General features: G+C 52.1%; 1 protein-coding gene and 1 long non-coding RNA gene across 2 annotated transcripts; both read right to left on the bottom strand.

The window, feature by feature from the left end:
• Positions 1-4,626: 4,626 nt before the first annotated feature.
• On the bottom strand, positions 4,627-7,215 carry LOC146424021 (C5a anaphylatoxin chemotactic receptor 1-like). Its single transcript, XM_085044017.1, has 4 exons — positions 7,065-7,215; positions 5,703-6,820; positions 5,087-5,659; positions 4,627-4,945 (listed from the first exon to the last, which is right to left on the bottom strand). Exons 2-4 carry the CDS (start codon positions 6,807-6,809, stop codon positions 4,844-4,846), a joined length of 1,782 nt encoding a protein of 593 aa, XP_084900143.1. The 5' UTR covers positions 6,810-6,820; positions 7,065-7,215; the 3' UTR covers positions 4,627-4,843.
• Positions 7,216-11,159: 3,944 nt separating this feature from the next.
• LOC146424020 (uncharacterized) lies at positions 11,160-18,918 on the bottom strand. The gene is made up of 4 exons (XR_014847178.1): positions 18,807-18,918; positions 17,807-17,896; positions 16,530-16,561; positions 11,160-11,415 (listed from the first exon to the last, which is right to left on the bottom strand). It is a non-coding gene; the product is annotated as an uncharacterized LOC146424020 (long non-coding RNA).
• Between the last annotated feature and the right edge of the window lie 324 nt (positions 18,919-19,242).

Below are 19,242 nucleotides of genomic sequence, written 5' to 3'. Positions count from 1 at the left end.
AGGGTGGTTTTTCCAAGGAAAAATCACTTCAGGTGGGATTTGGGGGAAATTCCTGCAGGAAAAGGGAAGCCAAACCCCAATCCTTTCGGTCCCAATCCTGATTTTTCCCAATTTTTCCTTTTCCCAATTTTTCCTTTTCCCAATATTTCCTTTTCCCAATTTTTCCTTTTCCCAATTTTTCCTTTTCCCAATCCTGATTTTTCCCCAATTTTTATCCCAATTTTTCCTTTTCCCAATCCTTTTTGTCCCAATCCTAATTTTTCCCAATCGTTAGATTTTTCCCAATCTTTCTTTCCCAATCTTTTTTCCCAATCCTTATTTTTCCCAATCCTAATTTTTCCCAATCGTTAGATTTTTCCCAATCTTTCCTTTTCCCAATCCTTATTTTTCCCAATTTTTTTCCCAATCTTTTTTCCCCAATTTTTCCTTTTTGTCCCAATCCTTATTTTTCCCAATTTTTCCTTTTCCCAATTTTTATTTTTCCCAATCTTTATTTTTCCCAATTTTTCCTTTTCCCAATTTTTTCCCCCATCCTTATTTTCCCCAATTTTTCCTTTTTGTCATAATCCTTATTTTTCTCAATTTTTCCTTTTCCCAATCCTAATTTTTCCCAATTTTTTCCCCAATCCTTATTTTGCCCAATTTTTCCTTTTCCCATCTTTTTTCCCAATTTTTCCTTTTCCCAATCTTTATTTTTCCCAATTTTTCCTTTTCCCAATTTTTTTCCCCAATCCTCATTTTTCCCAATTTTTCCTTTTCCCAATCCTTATTTTTCTCAATTTTTCCTTTTCCCAATCCTAATTTTTCCCAATTTTTTCCCCAATCCTTATTTTCCCCAATTTTTCCTTTTCCCATCTTTTTTCCCAATTTTTCCTTTTCCCAATTTTTTTCCCCCAATCCTTATTTTCCCCAATTTTTCCTTTTTGTCCTAATCCTTATTTTTCTCAATTTTTCCTTCTCTCAATCCTAATTTTTCCCAATTTTTTTCCCAATCTTTTTTCCCCAATTTTTCCTTTTTGTCCCAATCCTTATTTTTCTCAATTTTTCCTTTTCCCAATTTTTATTTTTCCCAATCTTTATTTTTCCCAATTTTTATTTTTCCCAATCCTTATTTTTCCCAATTTTTCCTTTTCTCAATCTTTATTTTTCTCAATTTTTCCTTTTCTCAATCCTAATTTTTCCCAATTTTTTTCCCAATCCTTATTTTTCTCAATTTTTCCTTTTCCCATCTTTTTTCCCAATTTTTCCTTTTCCCAAGTTTTTTCCCAATCTTTATTTTTCCCAATTTTTCCTTTTCCCAATTTTTTCCCCCAATCCTTATTTTCCCCAATTTTTCCTTTTCTCAATCCTTATTTTTCTCAATTTTTCCTTTTCCCAATTTTTATTTTTCCCATCTTTTTTCCCAATTTTTCCTTTTCCCAATTTTTTTCCCCCAATCCTTATTTTCCCCAATTTTTCCTTTTCCCATCTTTTTTCCCAATTTTTCCTTTTCCCAATTTTTCCTTTTCCCAATCCTTTTTGTCCCAATCCTTATTTTCCCCAATTTTTCCTTTTCTCAATCCTTATTTTTCTCAATTTTTCCTTTTCCCAATTTTTATTTTTCCCAATCTTTATTTTTCCCAATTTTTCCTTTTTGTCCTAATCCTTATTTTCCCCAATTTTTCCTTTTCCCATCTTTTTTCCCAATTTTTCCTTTTCCCAATTTTTTTCCCCAATCCTTATTTTTCCCAATTTTTCCTTTTCCCATCTTTTTTCCCAATTTTTCCTTTTCCCAATTTTTTTCCCCCAATCCTTATTTTCCCCAATTTTTCCTTTTCCCAGTTTTTCCTTTTTCCCGCATTTTGGGGCCAAAAATTCGATTTTGGGATTTTGAGAAAAGGGGAGGAAAATTTGGGATTCTCCTGCAGTTTCCTGGGATTTTTGGGAAAAAAAAAAAGGTCCGGGGGGCTCAGGGGAGGTGACAAGGGACCCCAGGTGTCCCCAGGTGTCCCCAGGTGTCCCAAAGTGACACCCAGGTGTCCCCAGGTGTCCCCAAATGTCCCCAGGTGTCCCCAGGTGCTCCAAATGACACCCAGGTGTCCCCAGGTGTCCCCAAACGACACCCAGGTGTCCCCCAGGTGTCCCCAGGTGTCCCTAGGTGTCTCCAGGTGTCTCCAGGTGTCCCCAAATGACACCCAAGTGACCCCCAGCTGTCCCCAAATGACATCCAGGTGTCCCCAGGTGTCCCCAAATGACACCCAGGTGTTCCCAGGTGTCCCCAGGTGACACCCAAGTCACCCCAAGTGTCTCAAAGTGACACCCAGGTGTCCCCGGCTGTCCCCAAATGACACCCAGGTGACCCCAGCTGTCTCCAGATGTCCCCAGGTGTCCCCAGATGTCCCCAAATGACCCCCAGCTGTCCCCAGCTGTCCCCAAATGTGCCCAAATGACACCCAGTTGTCCCCAAATGACCCCCAGCTGTCCCCAAATGTGCCCAAATGACACCCAGTTGTCCCCAAATGACCCCCAGCTGTCCCCAGCTGTCCCCCCACCCCTCGCTGTCCCCAGGGCCACCCCCCCCCGCTGTCCCAGCCCCCCCCAGGTGACGCAATGTCCCCTCCTCCCCCCCCGCAGGGCCTTTCCGGGGTGGGGACACCTTGGGGACATTTCCAAAGGCGCTGAGTCAGCGAAATTCCTTCCCCAAAACCGCCGGAAATCACCCCAGAAAGGGGAAGTGGGGAGGGGCAGCTTCTGCCTTTATTGGGGACAGCTTGGGGACAGCTTGGGGACAGCCTGGGGACAGACAGGGGACAGCCTGGGGACAGCCTGGGGACACCTGGGGGGACAGGGGGACAGCTGTGGGACAGCTTGGGGACAGCCTGGGGACAGCTGGGGACAGGGGACAGCTTGGGGACAGCTGTGGGACAGCTTGGGGACAGCTTGGGGACAGCCTGGGGACAGCCAGGGACAGGGGACAGCTGGGGGGACAGGGGACAGCTTGGGGACAGCCTGGGGATGGGGGACAGCTGGGGGACAGCTTGGGGACAGCTGGGGACAGCTTGGGGACACCTGGGGACAGGGGGAAAGCTTGGGGACACCTGTGGGACAGCTTGGGGACAGCTTGGGGGACAGCCTGGGGGACAGGGTGGACAGCTTGGGGACAGACAGGGGACAGGGGACAGCTTGGAGACAGCTTGGGGACAGCTGTGGGACAGCTTGGGGACAGCCAGGGACAGGGGACAGCTGGGGGGACAGGGGGACAGCTTGGGGACAGCCTGGGGACGGAGGGACAGCTTGGGGACAGCCTGGGGACAGCTGGGGGACAGCTTGGAGACAGCTTGGGGGACAGCTTGAGGACACCTGGGGGGACAGGGGGACAGCTTGGGGACAGCTGGGGGACAGCTTGGGGACAGCCTGGGGACACCTGGGGGACAGGGGGACAGCTGGGGACAGCTTGGGGACAGCTGTGGGACAGCTGGGGACAGCTTGGGGACAGCTGGGGGGACAGGGGGACAGCCTGGGGGACAGCTTGGGGACACCTGGGGGACAGGGGGACAGCTTGGGACAGCTGGGGACAGCTTGGGACACCTGGGGGACAGGGGACAGCTTGGGGACAGCTGGGGACAGCTTGGGGACAGCTGGGGACAGCTTGGGGACACCTGGGGGGACAGGGGGACAGCTTGGGGACAGCTGGGGACAGCTTGGGGACAGCTGGGGGGACAGGGGGACAGCTTGGGGACAGCTGTGGGACAGCCTGGGGGACAGCTAGGGGACAGCTTGGGGACAGCTGGGGACAGCTGTGGGACAGCCTGGGGGACAGCTAGGGGACAGCTTGGGGACAGCTGGGGGACAGCTTGGAGACAGCCTGGGGACAGGGGGACAGCTTGGGGACAGGGGACAGGGGGACAGGACAGGGGACACCTGGGGGAGGAGAGAAACAAGGGTGGGATGGGGTGGGAGACCCCAGGTGAGGAGGAGGAGGATGGTGATGATGATGATGGTGATGAAGATGACAATGACAACGATGACGATGACAATGACGTGACTGTCCCTCCGTCCCCAGACTGCAGTGCTGTGACCCCCGGGGTGACAATGATGATGACGACGATGATGATGATGATGACGACAACGATGATGATGATGATGATGATGATGATGATGATGACGATGAAGATGATGGCGATGAAGATGACAATAACGATGATGATGTGACTGTCCCTCCGTCCCCAGACCGCAGTGCTGTGACCCCCAGGGTGACGATGATGATGACGACGATGATGATGACGACGATGATGATGATAACGATGATGATAACGATGATGATGATGATGACGATGATGATGACGATGATGAAGATGATGAAGATGACAGCGATGAAGATGACAATAACGATGATGATGTGACTGTCCCTCCGTCCCCAGACCGCAGTGCTGTGACCCCGGGCTGACCACGCCGATGGCAGTGATGGTGACAACGATGATGACAACAATGAAGATGGCAGTGAAGATGGCAATGATGAAGATGACAATGAAGATGACGATGATGGCGATGATGATGATGATGACAATGAAGGTGACAACAATGATGATGGTGATGTCACTGTCCCTCCACCCTCAGACCCCAGACACTGCTGTGACCCCTGGATGACCACACCGATGACGGTGAGGGTGACAATGACAATCACGACAACAACGATGATGATCACAATGACGACGACGATGACGATGATGACGATGATGAAGATGACAATGAAGATGACAATGATGATGATGACGATGATGATGAAACTGTCCCTCCACCCTTGGGCTGACCACACTGATGACAGTGAGGGTGACAATGACAATCACGACGACAACGATGATGATCACAATGATGACGATGATGACGATGATGACGATGACAATGAAGATGACAATGATGATGATGATGATGATGAAACTGTCCCTCCACCCTTGGGCTGACCACGCTGATGACGATGAGGGTGACAATGACAATCACGACGACAACGATGACCACAACGATGAAGATGACAACGATGACGATGACAATGACGATGACAATGATGATGATGATGATGATGAGACTGTCCCTCCACCCATGGGCTGACCATGCCGATGATAGTGACAGTGACAATGACAATCACGATGACAATGATGATGACAACGATGAAGATGACAATGATGACAATGACAACGATGACGATGACAACAATGAAGATGACAACGATGACAACAACGATGACGATGACAATGATGAAGATGACAACGATGAAGATGACAACGATGATGATGATGATGATGAAACTGTCCCTCCACCCTTGGGCTGACCACTCCGATGACGGTGACGGTGACAATGACAATGACAACGATGATGACAACGATGAAGATGACAACGATGACGATGACAACGATGATGATGACAACAATGAAGATGACGATGATGATGCGACTGTCCCTTCGCCCTTGGGCTGACCACACCTATGACAGTGATGGTGACAATGACAATCACGATGACAACGATGACGATGACAATGACGATGACAATGATGACGATGATGATGAGACTGTCCCTCCACCCTTGGGCTGACCACTCCGATGATGATGAGGGTGACAATGACAATCACAATGACAATCACAATGACAACAATGATGACGACAACAATGACGATGACAACGATGACAATGACAACGACGATGACTCCGAAGACGAAGTCACCGCCCTCACAGCCCGTCGCTGCCCTCCTCGGTGGTGCCGGTGGCCGTGGTGGCCACGCTCCTGGCCCGGCCGTCCCTGTCCCTACTGTCCCTGTCCCTGCTGTCCCTGCTGTCCCCGCCGTGCGCCTCGTCGCTCAGCACCCCTCGCAGCAACCCCCGCCAGGACCTCCTCACCTGGGCGGCCCCGCCCCGCCCCAGCGCCAGGTAGATCACGGGGTTCACGCACCCGTTGACGTAGGCCAGCCCGGCCACCGCGGGGTCAGCGGCCTGAGCCCCCGCGGCCGCCGCCGAGCCGGGCGCGGCCACCGCCAGCACCAAGCCCACCACGTGGTACGGTAACCAACACACGAAGAAGCTGACGATGACCACCAGCACCGTCCTGGTGGCCCGCGGCGACCTGGCCAGCCCCCGAGCCCGCAGCCGGCCCAGCAGGAGGCCGTAGCAGCCCGAGATGACCACGAACGGCCCCAGGAAGCCGCAGAGGAACCTGGCCAGAGCGGTGGCCAGCTCGGCGCCGCGCCGCCGCGGCCCGAAGGCCAGCACGCAGGTGGCCTTGGCCGAGAAGGGGTCCTGGCGAGTCGTCCGGAAGGCGAAGGACGGCGCGGTCAGCAGCGCGGCCGCCGCCCACGCCGCCCCGCAAGCCGCCCTGGCCAGCGCGGGGCTGCGGCGGTTGTGGCACCACACCGGCCGGGTGACCAGCGCGCAGCGGTCGGCGCTGATGGCCGTCAGCAGCAGGACGCTGGAGAACATGGCCAGCACGGTCAGCGAGGGCAGCGCCTTGCAGGCCAGCCGGCCCAGCGGCCAGTGGTGGTCGGTGACCAGCGGGAGCCCAATGAAGGGCAGAGCCAGGCAGCTGAGGAGGTCAGCCAAGGCCAGGTGGAAGAACCAGACGCCGTTGACCGTCCGGCGCAGCTCGGTCAGCGTCACCCACGCCACGGCCGCGTTGCCCAGGACGCCCAGCAGGAAGATGAGGGCGTAGAGCGCCAGCACCCAGCGGTGGCCCGAGGGGACTTCGGCCACGTCCAGGTCCCACAGGGAAGGGTCGTCCCAAAGGTCGTCCCAGGTGTCGTTCCAGGTGTCGTTCCAGGAGGAGGAGGAGGTGGGCAGGAGGTCCATGCTGGGGACACCTGGGGGTGGGGGGAGGTGGGCAGAGGTGGGGTGGTCACTCAGGTGGGCAGGTGACCTCCAGAAGGTGACCAAGGTGGTCACTCAGCTGGGCAGGTGACCTGCAGAAGGTGACCGAGGTGTCACTCAGCTGGGCAGGTGACCTCCGGAAGGTGACCAAGGTGGTCACTCAGCTGGCAAGGTGACCTCCAGAAGGTGACCAAGGTGGTCAAGGAACTCCCAAAGGTGACCAAGGTGGTCACTCACCTGGCCAGGTGGTCAAGGAACTCCCAAAGGTGACCAAGGTGGTCAAGGACCTCCAGAAGGTGACCAAGGTGGTCACTCAGCTGGGCAGGTGACCTCCAGAAGGTGACCGAGGTGGTCAAGGAACTCCCAAAAGGTGACCAAACCCAACCCCAAGGTGTCACTCATCTGGGCAGGTGACCTCCAAAAGCTGACCAAGGTGGTCACTCACCTGGCCAGGTGGTCAAGAACCTCCCAAAGGTGACCAAGGTGGTCAAAGATCTCCCAAAAGTTGACCAAGGTGGTCACTCAGCTGGCCAGGTGACCTCCAGAAGGTGACCAAGGTGGTCAAGGAACTCCCAAAAGGTGACCAAACCCAAGCCCAAAGGTGTCACTCATCTGGGCAGGTGACCTCCAAAAGCTGACCAAGGTGGTCACTCACCTGGCCAGGTGGTCAAGAACTTCCCAAAAGGTGACCGAGGTGGTCAAGAACCTCCCAAAGGTGACCAAGGTGGTCAAAGATCTCCCAAAAGGTGACCAAAGTGGTCACTCACCTGGCCAGGTGACCTCCGGAAGGTGACCAAGCCCAACCCCAAGGTGGTCACTCACCTGCCCCCACCCCCATTTTAGTGTCCCCAACCCCATTTTTTGGTGTCCCCAACCCCATTTTTATTGTCCCCAACCCCATTTCGGTGTCCCCAAACCCATTTTTGATGTCCCCAGACCCATTTTTGGTGTCCCCAACCCCATTTTTTAGGTCCCCAATCCCATTTTTGTTGTCCCCACCCCCATTTTTGGTGTCCTCACCCCCATTTTTGATGTCCCCAACCCCATTTTGGTGTCCCCCCCCTCCCCAGGCCCCCCGGAAGTGACATTTCCTCCCCTCCCCCACCCCCAATGGCGCAAGAATTTTGGGAGAGGAAATGGGGGAGGGGCAGGGAGGGGCAGGGAGGGGCAGCTCCACCCTCCCCCCGCGGGGTGGGGACCCCAAAAATGGGGGTGGGGACACCAGAAATGGGGTTGGGGACACAAAAAATGGGGTTGGGGACACAAAAAATGGGGGTGGGGACATCAAAAATGAGGCTGAAAACTCCCAAAAATTTGGCTGAAAAGTCCCAAAAATTTGGCTGAAAACTCCCAAAAATGAGGCTGAAAAGTCCCAAAATTTGGCTGAAAACTCCCAAAATGAGGTTGAAAAATCCCAAAAATGAGGCTGAAAACTCCCAAAAATTTGGCTGAAAATCCCAAAAATGAGACTAAAACCCCCAAATCTTAAGTAAAATCCCCCAAAAAATTGGGCTGAGACCCCCAAATTTGGGCTGAGAACCCCAAAATTGGGCCGGGAGAGGAGGAAACCCCCAAACTCCCCCAGGAGATCCCCAAAACCCGAGCTGAAAACTCCCAAAAATGAGGCTGAAAACTCCCAAAATGAGGCTGAAAACCCCAAATTTTAACTGAAATCCCCCAAAAATGAGCTGAGACCCCCAAATTTGGCCGGGAGGGGAGGAAACCCCCAAACTCCCCCAGGAGATCCCCAAACCGAGCCGAAAACTCCCAAAAATGAGGCTGAAAACTCCCAAAAATTGGGCTGGAAACCCCAAATTTTAAGTGAAATCCCCCAAAATTTGGGTTGAGACCCCCAAAAATGAGCCGACAGGGGAGGGGTCTCCTCCAAACCCCCCCAAAAATAGATCCAGAGATCCCAAAAATTAGGCTGAAAACCCCAAATTTTAAGTGAAATCCCCCAAAAAATTGGGCTGAGACCCCCAAATTTGGACTAAGACCCCCAAAATTCGGCCGGGATGGGAGTGGTCTCCCCAAAATCCCCCAGGAGGAAGAAACCCCCCCAAAGCCGAGCTGAAAACTCCCAAAATTTGGCTGAAAACTCCCAAAAATGAGGCTGAAAACCCCAAATTTTAAGTGAAATCCCCCCAAAATTGGGCTGAGACCCCCAAAATCGGGCTGAGACCCCCAAAATTAGGCCGGGAGAGGAGGAAACCCCCAAAATCCCCCAGGAGATCCCCAAACCGAGCCGAAAACTCCCAAAAATGAGTCTGAAAACTCCCGAAAATTGGGCTGAAAATCCCAAAAATGAGGCTGAAAACCCCAAATTTTAACTGAAATCCCCCAAAATTTGGGCTGAGACCCCCAAAATCGGGTTAAGACCCCCCAAAATTAGGCCGGGAGAGGAGGAAACTCCCAAACTCCCCCAGGAGATCCCCAAATCGAGCTGAAAACACCCAAAAATTTGGCTGAAAACTCCCAAAAATGAGGCTGAAAACACCAAATTTTAAGTGAAATCCCCCAAAAATTGGGCTGAGACCCCCAAAATTGGGCTGAGATCCCCAAAATTGGGCCGGGAGGGGAGGAAACCCCCAAACTCCCCCAGGAGATCCCCAAACCGAGCTGAAAACTCCCAAAAATTGGGCTGAAAACTCCCAAAAATTGGGCTGGAAACCCCAAATTTTAAGTGAAATCCCCCAAAATTTGGGTTTAGATCCCCAAAAAATTGGGCTGAGACCCCTAAAATTGGGCTGAGACCCCCAAAAATGAGCCGACAGGGGAGGGGTCTCCTCCAAACCCCCCCAAAAATAGATCCCGAGATCCCAAAAATGAGGCTGAAAACCCCAAATTTCAAGTGAAATTCCCCAAAAAATTGGGCTGAGACCCCCAAAATTTGGACTAAGACCCCCAAAATTCGGCCGGGATGGGAGTGGTCTCCCCAGAATCCCCCAGGAGGAAGAAGGCCCCCCAAAGCCGAGCTGAAAACTCCCAAAATTTGGCTGAAAACTCCCAAAAATGAGGCTAAAAACCCCAAATTTTAACTGAAATCCCCCAAAATTTGGGCTGAGACCCCCAAAATCGTGCCGGCAGGGAAGGAAACCCCCAAAATCGGCGCCCCCCCCCTCACCTGGAGCCGCTCCGGGTTCTTCCCCAAAATTTGGGAAGGGGAAATGACCGCGGGGGGAGGGGCAGGAAACCCCAAAAAGGGGGGGGAGGGGAGGGGCCGGGGGGGGGCGGGGGATCCCCCAAAATCCGGGGTGGGGTTTGGGATCCTCCCCCCGAAATTTGGGGTTTTTGGGGGTTTTTTTGGGGTTTTTTGGGGAGGAAATGACCTCAAATGACACCAAAAATCGGTTTTTTTTGGAGGAAAAACTCCTAAATTTGGGGCTTTTTTTGGAGGGAATTTTCTCAAAATTCGGAGTTCGGGGAGAACCCAAAAAACCCCAAAAATCCGGGGTGGGGTTTGGGATCCTCCCCCCGAAATTTGGGGGGTTTTGGGGTTTTTTTGGGGTTTTTTGGGGAGGAAATGACCTCAAATGACACCAAAATCCGGGTTTTTTGGAGGAAAAACTTCTAAATTTAGGGGTTTTTTGGGGAATTTTCTCAAAATTTGGGTTTTTTGGGAGGTGAAGGAGTTCGGGGAGAACCTAAAAAACCCCAAAAATCCGGGGTGGGGTTTGGGATCCTCCCCCGGAAATTTGGGGTTTTTTGGGGTTTTTTGGGGGAGGAAATGACCCCAAATGACACCAAAATCTGGGTTTTTTTGGAGAAAAAAACTCCTAAATTTGGGGGTTTTTTGGGGAATTTTCTCAAAATTTGGGTTTTTTGGGAGGTGAAGGAGTTCGGGGAGAACCCAAAATACCCCAAAAATCCGGGGTGGGGTTTGGGATCCTCCCCCTGAAATTTGGGGGCTTTTGGGGTTTTTTTGGGGTTTTTTGGGCAGGAAATTACCCCAAATGACACCAAAATTCGGGTTTTTTGGAGGAAAAACTCCTCAATTTAGGGTTTTTTTGGAGGAATTTACCCAAAATTTGGGGATTTGGGAGAACCCAAAAAACCCCAAAAATCCGGAGTGGGGTTTGGGATCCTCCCCCCGAAATTTGGGGTTTTTTGGGGTTTTTTTGGGGTTTTTTTGGGGAGGAAATGACCCCAAATGACTCAAAAATTCGGGTTTTTTTGGAGGAAAAACTCCTAAATTTGGCTTTTTTTGGGGGAATTTTCTCAAAATTTGGGGTTTTTGGGAGGCGAAGAGCTCGGGGAGAACCCAAAAATCCCAAAATTCACCCCAAAATCACCCGGGGGGGCAGAAAGACCCCAAAAGGATGAAAAACCAGAGACGTTTTGGGATTTTTATTAGGGAAATTTGGGGAGGGGAAACCCCAAAATGCCCTCGGGGGGATTTTTGGGATCCCCGAGGGGGTTTTTGGGGTCTCAGGGGGATTTTTGGGGATCCTCGGGGGGGTTTTTGGGGTCTCAGGGGGATTTTTGGGATCCCCGAGGGGTTTTTGGGGTCTCAGGGGGATTTTTGGGGATCCTCGGGGGGGTTTTGGGATCCTCCCGAGTCACACCTGGGGAGGCTCGGCGGGTCGTCCTGTGGGGGAGAGAGAGAGGAGTGAGATCCCAAAAATCCCCAAATTTAGGGGAAAAATGAAATCCCAAAATCCCAAAATTAATGGGAAAAGGGGAGTGAGATCCCAAAATCCCAAAATTTAGGGGAAAATGGGAGATTTCACCCCAAAATTAATGGGAAAAGGGGAGTGAGATCTCAAAAATCCCAAAATTTAGGGGAAAAATGAAATCCCAAAATCCCAAAATTAATGGGAAAAATGGGAGATCCCACCCCAAAATCCCCAAAATTAATGGGAAAAAGGAGATTCCACCCCAAAAATCCCAAAAATTAATGGGAAAAAAGGAGATTTCACCCCAAAATTAATAGGGAAATGGAGATCCCACCCCAAAAATAATGGGAAAAAAGAAAAATCCCACCCAAAAAAATTCCAAAATTAATGGGGAAAAGGGAGATTTCACCCAAAAATTAATGGGAAAAATGGGAGATCCCACCCAAAAATTAATGAGAAAAGGGAAATTCCACCCAAAAAATCCCAAAATTAATAGGAAAAAGGAGATTCCACCCAAAAATTCCCAAAATTTAGGGGAAAAAGGGGAGATCCCACCCCAAAATTAATGGGAAAAAGGAGATTCCACCCCAAAATCCCAAAATTAATGGGAAAAATGGAAATCCCACCCCAAAATTAATGGGAAAAGGGAGATTTCACCCCAAAATTAATGGGAAAAATGGGAGTGAGATCCCAAAAATCCCAAAATTTAGGGGAAAAAAGATTTCACCCCAAAATCCCCAAAATTAATGGGAAAAATGGGAGATTTCACCCCAAAATCCCCAAAATTAATGGGAAAAAGGGAAATCCCACCCAAAAATCCCAAAATTAATGGGAAAATGGGAGATTTCACCCCAAAATTAATAGGGAAATGGAGATCCCACCCCAAAAATAATGGGAAAAAAGAAAAATCCCACCCAAAAAAATTCCAAAATTAATGGGGAAAAGGGAGATTTCACCCCAAATTTATGGTAAAAATGGGAGATTTCACCCCAAAAATCCCAAAATTAATGGGAAAAATGTCCTCCCAGGTGAGTTTTGGGATTCCCCAAGTGAGTTTTGGAACTCCCAGGTGAGTTTTGGGCTCCCCAGGTGACTTTCGGGGTTCCCCAGGTGAGTTTTGGGTTCTCCAGGTGAGTTTTGGGATTTCCCAGGTGACTTTCAGGGTTCCCCAGGTGAATTTTGGGATCCCCAGGTGACTTTTGGGGTTTTCCAGGTGAGTTTTGGGGATCCCCAGGTGAGTTTTTGGGACTCCCAGGTGACTTTTGGGCTCCCCAGGTGAGTTTTGGGCTCCCCAGGTGACTTTCGGGGTTCCCAGGTGACTTTTGGGGTTCCCCAGGTGAGTTTTGGGGTTCCCCAGGTGAGTTTTGGGATCCCCAGGTGAATTTGGGGATCCCCAGGTGAATTTGGGATTCCCCAGGTGAGTTTTGGGGTTTTCCAGGTGAGTTTTGGGATCCCCAGGTGACTTTCTGGGTTCCCCAGGTGAGTTTTGGGATCCCCAGGTGAGTTTTGGGTTCCCCAGGTGACTTTCGGGGTTCCCCAGGTGAGTTTTGGGATCCCCAGGTGAGTTTTGGGGTTCCCCAGGTGAGTTTTGGGCTCCCCAGGTGACTTTTGGGATACCCAGGTGAATTTGGGATCCCCAGGTGAGTTTTGGGCTCCCCAGGTATCTCCCCCACCCCAAATCCACTCCTGGGGTCAGTTGGGGAGCAGGAAGAGTTTAATCCAAGTACAGCCAGGTGAGTCCAGGTGAGTCCAGGTGAGCTCAGGTGAGTCCAGGTGAGTCCAGGTGAGTCAGTCCAGCAGCTCTGAGCCCCAAAAGACCCCAAAAAGAGCCCCAGAAACCCCAAAAAGTGCCAAGCAGCAGCACTCAGGTGAGTCCAGGTGAGTCCAGGTGAGTCCAGGTGAGCTCAGGTGAGTCAGTGCAGCAGCTCTGAGTGCCGACAGCTCCCCAAAAGACCCCAAAAAGCTCCTCAGAAACTCCAAAAAGACCCCAAAAGCTCCCCAGAGCCAAGCAGCAGCGCCCAGGTGAGTCCAGGTGAGCTCAGGTGAGTCCAGGTGAGCTCAGGTGAGTCAGTCCAGCAGCTCTGAGCCCCAAAAGACCCCAAAAAGCTCCTCAGAAACTCCAAAAAGACCCCAAAACCTCCCCAGAGCCAAGCAGCAGAGCCCAGGTGAGTCCAGGTGAGTTCAGGTGAGCTCAGGTGAGTCAGTGCAGCAGCTCTGAGCCCCAAAAGACCCCAAAAAGAGCCCCAGAAACCCCAAAAAGTGCCAAGCAGCAGCACTCAGGTGAGTCCAGGTGAGCTCAGGTGAGTCCAGGTGAGCCCAGGTGAGTCAGTCCAGCAGCTCCAAGCAGCAACAGCTCCCCAAAAGACCCCAAAAAGCTCCTCAGAAACTCCCAAAAAGACCCCAAAAGCTCCCCAGAGCCAAGCAGCAGAGCCCAGGTGAGTCCAGGTGAGCTCAGGTGAGTCCAGGTGAGTCAGTCCAGCAGCTCTGAGCCCCAAGAGACCCCAAAAAACCCCAAAAGACCCCAAAAAGCTCCTCAGAGACCCCAAAAAGTTCTCCCGAGCCAAGCAGCAGCGCCCAGGTGAGTCCAGGTGAGCTCAGGTGAGCTCAGGTGAGTCAGTGCAGCAGCTCTGAGCACCGACAGCTCCCCAAAAAGTCGCTCAGAGACCCCAAAAAGAGCCCCAGAAACCCCAAAATAGCCAAGCAGCAGCGTCCAGGTGAGCTCAGGTGAGTCCAGGTGAGTCCAGGTGAGCTCAGGTGAGTTCAGGTGAGTCCAGGTGAGCTCAGGTGAGTCAGTCCAGCAGCTCCGAGCCCCAAAAAGACCCCAAAAAGCTCCTCAGAAACCCCAAAAAAGTTCTCCCGAGCCAAGCAGCAGCGCCCAGGTGAGTCCAGGTGAGTCCAGGTGAGTCCAGGTGAGTCAGTGCAGCAGCTCCAAGCGCTGACAGCCCCAAAAAACCCCAAAAAACCCCAAAAGCCCCAAAAAGACTCCCAGAAACCCCAAAAAGAGCCAAGCAGCAGCGCCCAGGTGAGCTCAGGTGAGCTCAGGTGAGTCCAGGTGAGCTCAGGTGAGTCCAGGTGAGTCCAAGTGAGCTCAGGTGAGTCAGTGCAGCAGCTCCGAGCCCCAAAAGACCCCAAAAAGCCCCAAAAGACCCCAAAAAGAGCCCCAGAAACCCCAAAAAGAGCCAAGCAGCAGCGCCCAGGTGAGCTCAGGTGAGCTCAGGTGAGCCCAGGTGAGCCCAGGTAAGTCCAGGGGAGAATTTTGGGGATCCCAGAGGGATTTGGGGAGTTTTTTGGGGGATTTTTGGGGTGAATTTGGGGTTTTTGAGGTTCCCGGGGCCGATTTTGGGGTGAATTTGGGGTTTTGTGGAGGTTCCATGGCCATTTATGGGGTGTTTTTTGGGGTTTTTGGGGCTGATTTTGGGGTGATTTTTGGGGTCCCGGGTCCGATTTTTGGGTCCCATGGCCATTTCTGGGGTGAATTTTGGGGCTTTTGGGGTGGATTTGGGTGTTTTTGGGGTGATTTTTGGGGTTTTTGGGACGGATTTGGGTTTTTTGGGGGGTTTTGGGGTGAATTTCGGGGTTTTTGGGGTGATTTTTTTGGGTTTTTGGAGTGAATTTGGGGTTTCTGGGCATCCCACGGCAAGTTTTGGGGTGATTTTTGGGGTTTTTTCAGGGTTCCCAGGGCCGATTTTTGGGATCCCACGGCTGTTTTTGGGATTTTTGGGGCTAATTTGGATATTTTTGGGGCAAATTTGGGGTTTTTTGGGGTGAATTTCAGGGGTTTTGGGGTGAATTTTGGGGTTTTTGGGGGGTTTTGGGGTGAATTTCGGGGTTTTTGGGGTGATTTTTTGGGGTTTTTGGGGTGAATTTGGGGGTTTTTGAGGTTTTTGGGGTGATTTTGGGGTTTTTTTGGGGTGAGTTTGGGTTTTTTGGGGTGAATTTGCAGGTTTTTGGGTCCCACGGCTGGTTTTGGGGTGAATTTGGGATTTTTGGGGTGATTTTTGGGGTTTCTGGGGTGAATTTGGGGTTTTTTGGGGGTCCCGAGGCCAATTTTGGGGTCCCATGGCCATTTTTGGGGTGAATTTGGGGGTTTTGGGGGTCCCATGGCTGATTTTGGGGTGGATTTGGGGTTTTCTGGGGTGAATTTGGGGTGATTTTTGGGGTTTCTGGGGGTCCCACAGCTCTTTTTGGGGTGAATTTGGGGGTTTTTGGGATCCCATGGCTGTTTTTGGGGTGAATTTGGGGGTTTTTGGGGTGATTTTTGGGGTTTTTTGGGATGGTTTTGGGGTTTCTGGGGTTCCCACAGCTGGTTTTGGGGTGATTTTGGGGGTTTTTGGGGTCCCATGGCTGATTTTGGGGTGGATTTGGGGTTTTCTGGGGTTTTTTGGGGTGAATTTGGGGGTTTTGGGGTGATTTTTGGGGTTTCTGGGGGTCCCACAGCTGGTTTTGGGGTGAATTTGGGGGGTTTGGGATGATTTTTGGGGTTCCCGGGGCTGAGTTTGGAGTCCCAAGGCCATTTTTGGGGTGGATTTGGGGTTTTCTGGGGTTTTTTGGGGTGAATTTGGGGTTTTTGGGGTGATATTTAGGGGTTTTTGGGGCTCCCAGGGCTGATTTTGGGCTGATTTTTGGGGTTTTTGGAGCTCCCATGGCTGTTTTTGGGTTCTTTTGGGATTTTTGGGGTGAATTTGGGGGTTTTTGGGGTGAATTTGGGGTTCCTGGGGCTGATTTTGGGGTGAATTTGGGGTTTTTTGGGATCCCATGGCTGTTTTTGGGGCGAATTTGGGATTTTTGGGGTGATTTTTGGGGCTCCCGGGGCTGGTTTTGGGCTGATTTTTGGGGTTTTTGGAGCTCCCATGGCTGTTTTTGGGGGTTTTTGGGGTGATTTTTGGGGTTTTTGGGGTCCCATGGCTGATTTTGAGGTGGATTTGGGGTTTTTGGGATTTTTGGGGTGATTTTTGGGGTTTTTGGAGCTCCTGTGGCTGTTTTTGGGGGTTTTTGGGGTGAATTTGGGTTTTTTTGGGGTGATTTTTGGGGTTTTTTGGGGTCACTCTGGCCTCGGGGGGCTCTGGGAACTCTTACGGAAACGAACCCTCTGGAAATCCGAGATCTCCACGCCGGGAGCTGCAAGACCAGTATGGACCAGTATGGACCAGTATGGACCAGTATAAACCAGTAACACCCCAGCGATACCCCCAGCGACCCCCCAGTGCCTCCCAGTAACAACCAGTACAAACCAGTGACCTCCCAGTCCCCTCCCAGTCCCTCCCAGTCCATCCCAGTTCCCTCCCAGTCCATCCCAGTCCCTCCCAGTCCCTTCCAGTTCCTCCCAGTCCATCCCAATCCCATCCCAGTTCCTCCCAGTTCATTCCCATTCTCTCCCAGTCCATCCCAATCTCATCCCAATTCTCTCCCAGTCCATCCCAGTCCCCTCCCAGTCCCTCCCAGTTCATGCCAGTAAATCCCAGTTCATCCCAATTCTCTCCCAATCCCTTCCAGTTCCTCCCAGTTCGATCCCAGTCCATCCCAATCCATCTCAACCCCCTCCCAATCCCATCCCAGTGCCTCCCAGTCCCTCCCAGTTCATTCCAGTCCATCCCAGTCCCATCCCAATTCCCTCCAAATCAACCCCAGTTCCCTCCCAGTCCCTCCCAGTCCATCCCAGTAAGTCCCAATCCCTCCCAGTTCATCCCAATCCTCTCCCAGTTCCATCCCAGTTCCACCCCAGTCCCTCCCAATTCTTTCCCAGTCATCCCAGTAAATCCCAGTAACTCCCAGTTCCCTCCCAGTAAATCCCAGTCCATCCCAATCTCCTCCCAGTCCATCCCAGTCCCTCCCAGTCCATCCCAGTCCCTCCCAGTCCATCCCAACCCCATTCCAGTCCATCCCAATCCCATCCCAGTTCCTTCCCAGTTCATCCCAGCCCATCCCAATCTCCTCCCAGTTCCTCCCAGTAACTCGCAGTCCATCCCAGTCTCTCCCAGTCCATCCCAGTCCCATCCCAGTTCCTCCAAGTAACTCCCAGTCCATCCCAGTTCATCCCAATCCCCTCCAAGTCCATCCCAATTCTCTCCCAATCCTCTCCCAGTTCCTCCCAGTAATTCCCAGTCCCTCCCAGTAAATCCCAGTCCCATCCCAATTCCCTCCAAATCAACCCCAGTTCCCTCCCAGTCCATCCCAATCCCCTCCCAGTCCATCCCAGTTCATTCCAGTCCATCCCAATCCCACCCTAGTCCCTCCCAGTTCCCTCCCAGTAACTCCCAGTCCCTCCCAATCCCCTCCCAGTTCACCCCAATCCCCTCCCAGTCCATCCCAGTTCATCCCAATCCCCTCCCAGTCCCTCCCAGTCCCTCCCAGTCTCCCCAGTACCGTCACTGGGGGTCCCGCTGCTCTCCGGGGGGGGAGGGGACAGCGCTGGGAGCTCCCCCGCGGGTGGGGGAGGGGCGGGCGGGGACACTCCTGGGGGAGGGGAGGAGACTGGGTGAACTGGGATGGACTGGGATGGACTGGGAGGGGATTGGGATGGACTGGGAGGAACTGGGAGGGACTGGGAGGGGACTGGGAGTTACTGGGATGTACTGGGATGAACTGGGGAGGTCACTGGGGGTCACTGGTCCAAACTGGGAGTTACTGGGATGTACTGGGCTGAACTGGGAAGGTCTCCAGGAGTCACTGGGAGTTACTGGTATGAACAGGTTTGTACTGGGACGCACTGGGGAGGTCACCGGGGGTTACTGGTCTGTACTGGTTTATACTGGGACGCACCGGGAAGCACTGGGAAGCTGACAGGGGGTTACTGGTCTGTACTGGTTCATACTGGGACGCACTGGGAAGCACTGGGGAGGTCTCTAGGGGTTACTGGTCTGCACTGGTTTATACTGGGATGCACTGGGAAGCTGACAGGGGGTTACTGGTCTGTACTGGTTTATACTGGAATGAACTGGGAAGCTGACAGGGGGTTACTGGTCTGTACTGGTTTATACTGGGATGCACTGGGAAGCTGACAGGGGGTTACTGGTTTATACTGGGACATACTGGGAAGCTGACAGGGGGTTACTGGTTTATACTGGGAAGCTGACAGGGGGTCACAGGGGGTTACTGGTCTGTACTGGTTTATACTGGGATGCACTGGGAGGGTTACTGGTCTGTACTGGTTTATACTGGGACATACTGGGAAGCTGACAGGGGGTTACTGGTCTGTACTGGTTTATACTGGGACATACTGGGAAGCTGACAGGGGGTTACTGGTCTGTACTGGTTTATACTGGGACGCACTGGGAGGGTTACTGGTCTGTACTGGTTTATACTGGGACATACTGGGAAGCTGACAGGGGGTTACTGGTCTGTACTGGTTTATACTGGGACATACTGGGAAGCTCTCCAGGCTCCTCCTCCTCCTCGTCGCTCACATCCTCCCACTGATCCTCATCCTCCTGCGAGTTACTGGTTTGGACTGGGATGGACTGGGAGGCACTGGGGGAGTCACTGGTTTGGACTGGTTTGGACTGGGATGAACTGGGAATTCCCGGCGGCGACTCCGCGGATTGTTCCGGAATGTTCTCCGGAATCTTCTCCGGAATGTTCTCTGCGAGCTGCGGGGAGAGGAGAGTTACTGGGGTGAACTGGGATGAACTGGGATGAACTGGGAGAGTTACTGGGTTGTACTGGGATGAACTGGGATGAACTGGGAGTTACTGGGAGGGGATTGGGAGAGTCACTGGGAGTTACTGGGGTGAACTGGGACGAAGTGGGAGTCACTGGGGGAGTTACTGGGTTGTACTGGGATGAACTGGGATGCACTGGGG

This window comes from Lichenostomus cassidix, unplaced genomic scaffold, assembly GCF_008360975.1.
Source record: "Lichenostomus cassidix isolate B80296 unplaced genomic scaffold, HeHo_3.0 HiC_scaffold_35, whole genome shotgun sequence".
NCBI classification, from domain to species: Eukaryota; Metazoa; Chordata; class Aves; order Passeriformes; family Meliphagidae; genus Lichenostomus; species Lichenostomus cassidix.
The sequence above is the reverse complement of the archived record's forward strand: the minus strand, read 5'-3'. Positions and strand labels throughout refer to the sequence as shown.

Excerpts from the sequence above, each read along its gene's own strand:
- LOC146424021 (XM_085044017.1), bottom strand. The coding sequence starts at position 6,809 with ATGGACCTCCTGCCCACCTCCTCCTCCTCCTGGAACGACACCTGGAAC. Across the intron at positions 5,660-5,702 it reads AGGAGGGCAGCGACGGGCTG|GTCATCGTTGTCATCGTCAT; the intron begins TGAGGGCGGTGA and ends GTCGTTGTCATT. Across the intron at positions 4,946-5,086 it reads CTGTCACTATCATCGGCATG|CGTGGTCAGCCCAAGGGTGG; the intron begins GTCAGCCCATGG and ends CATCGTCATCAG.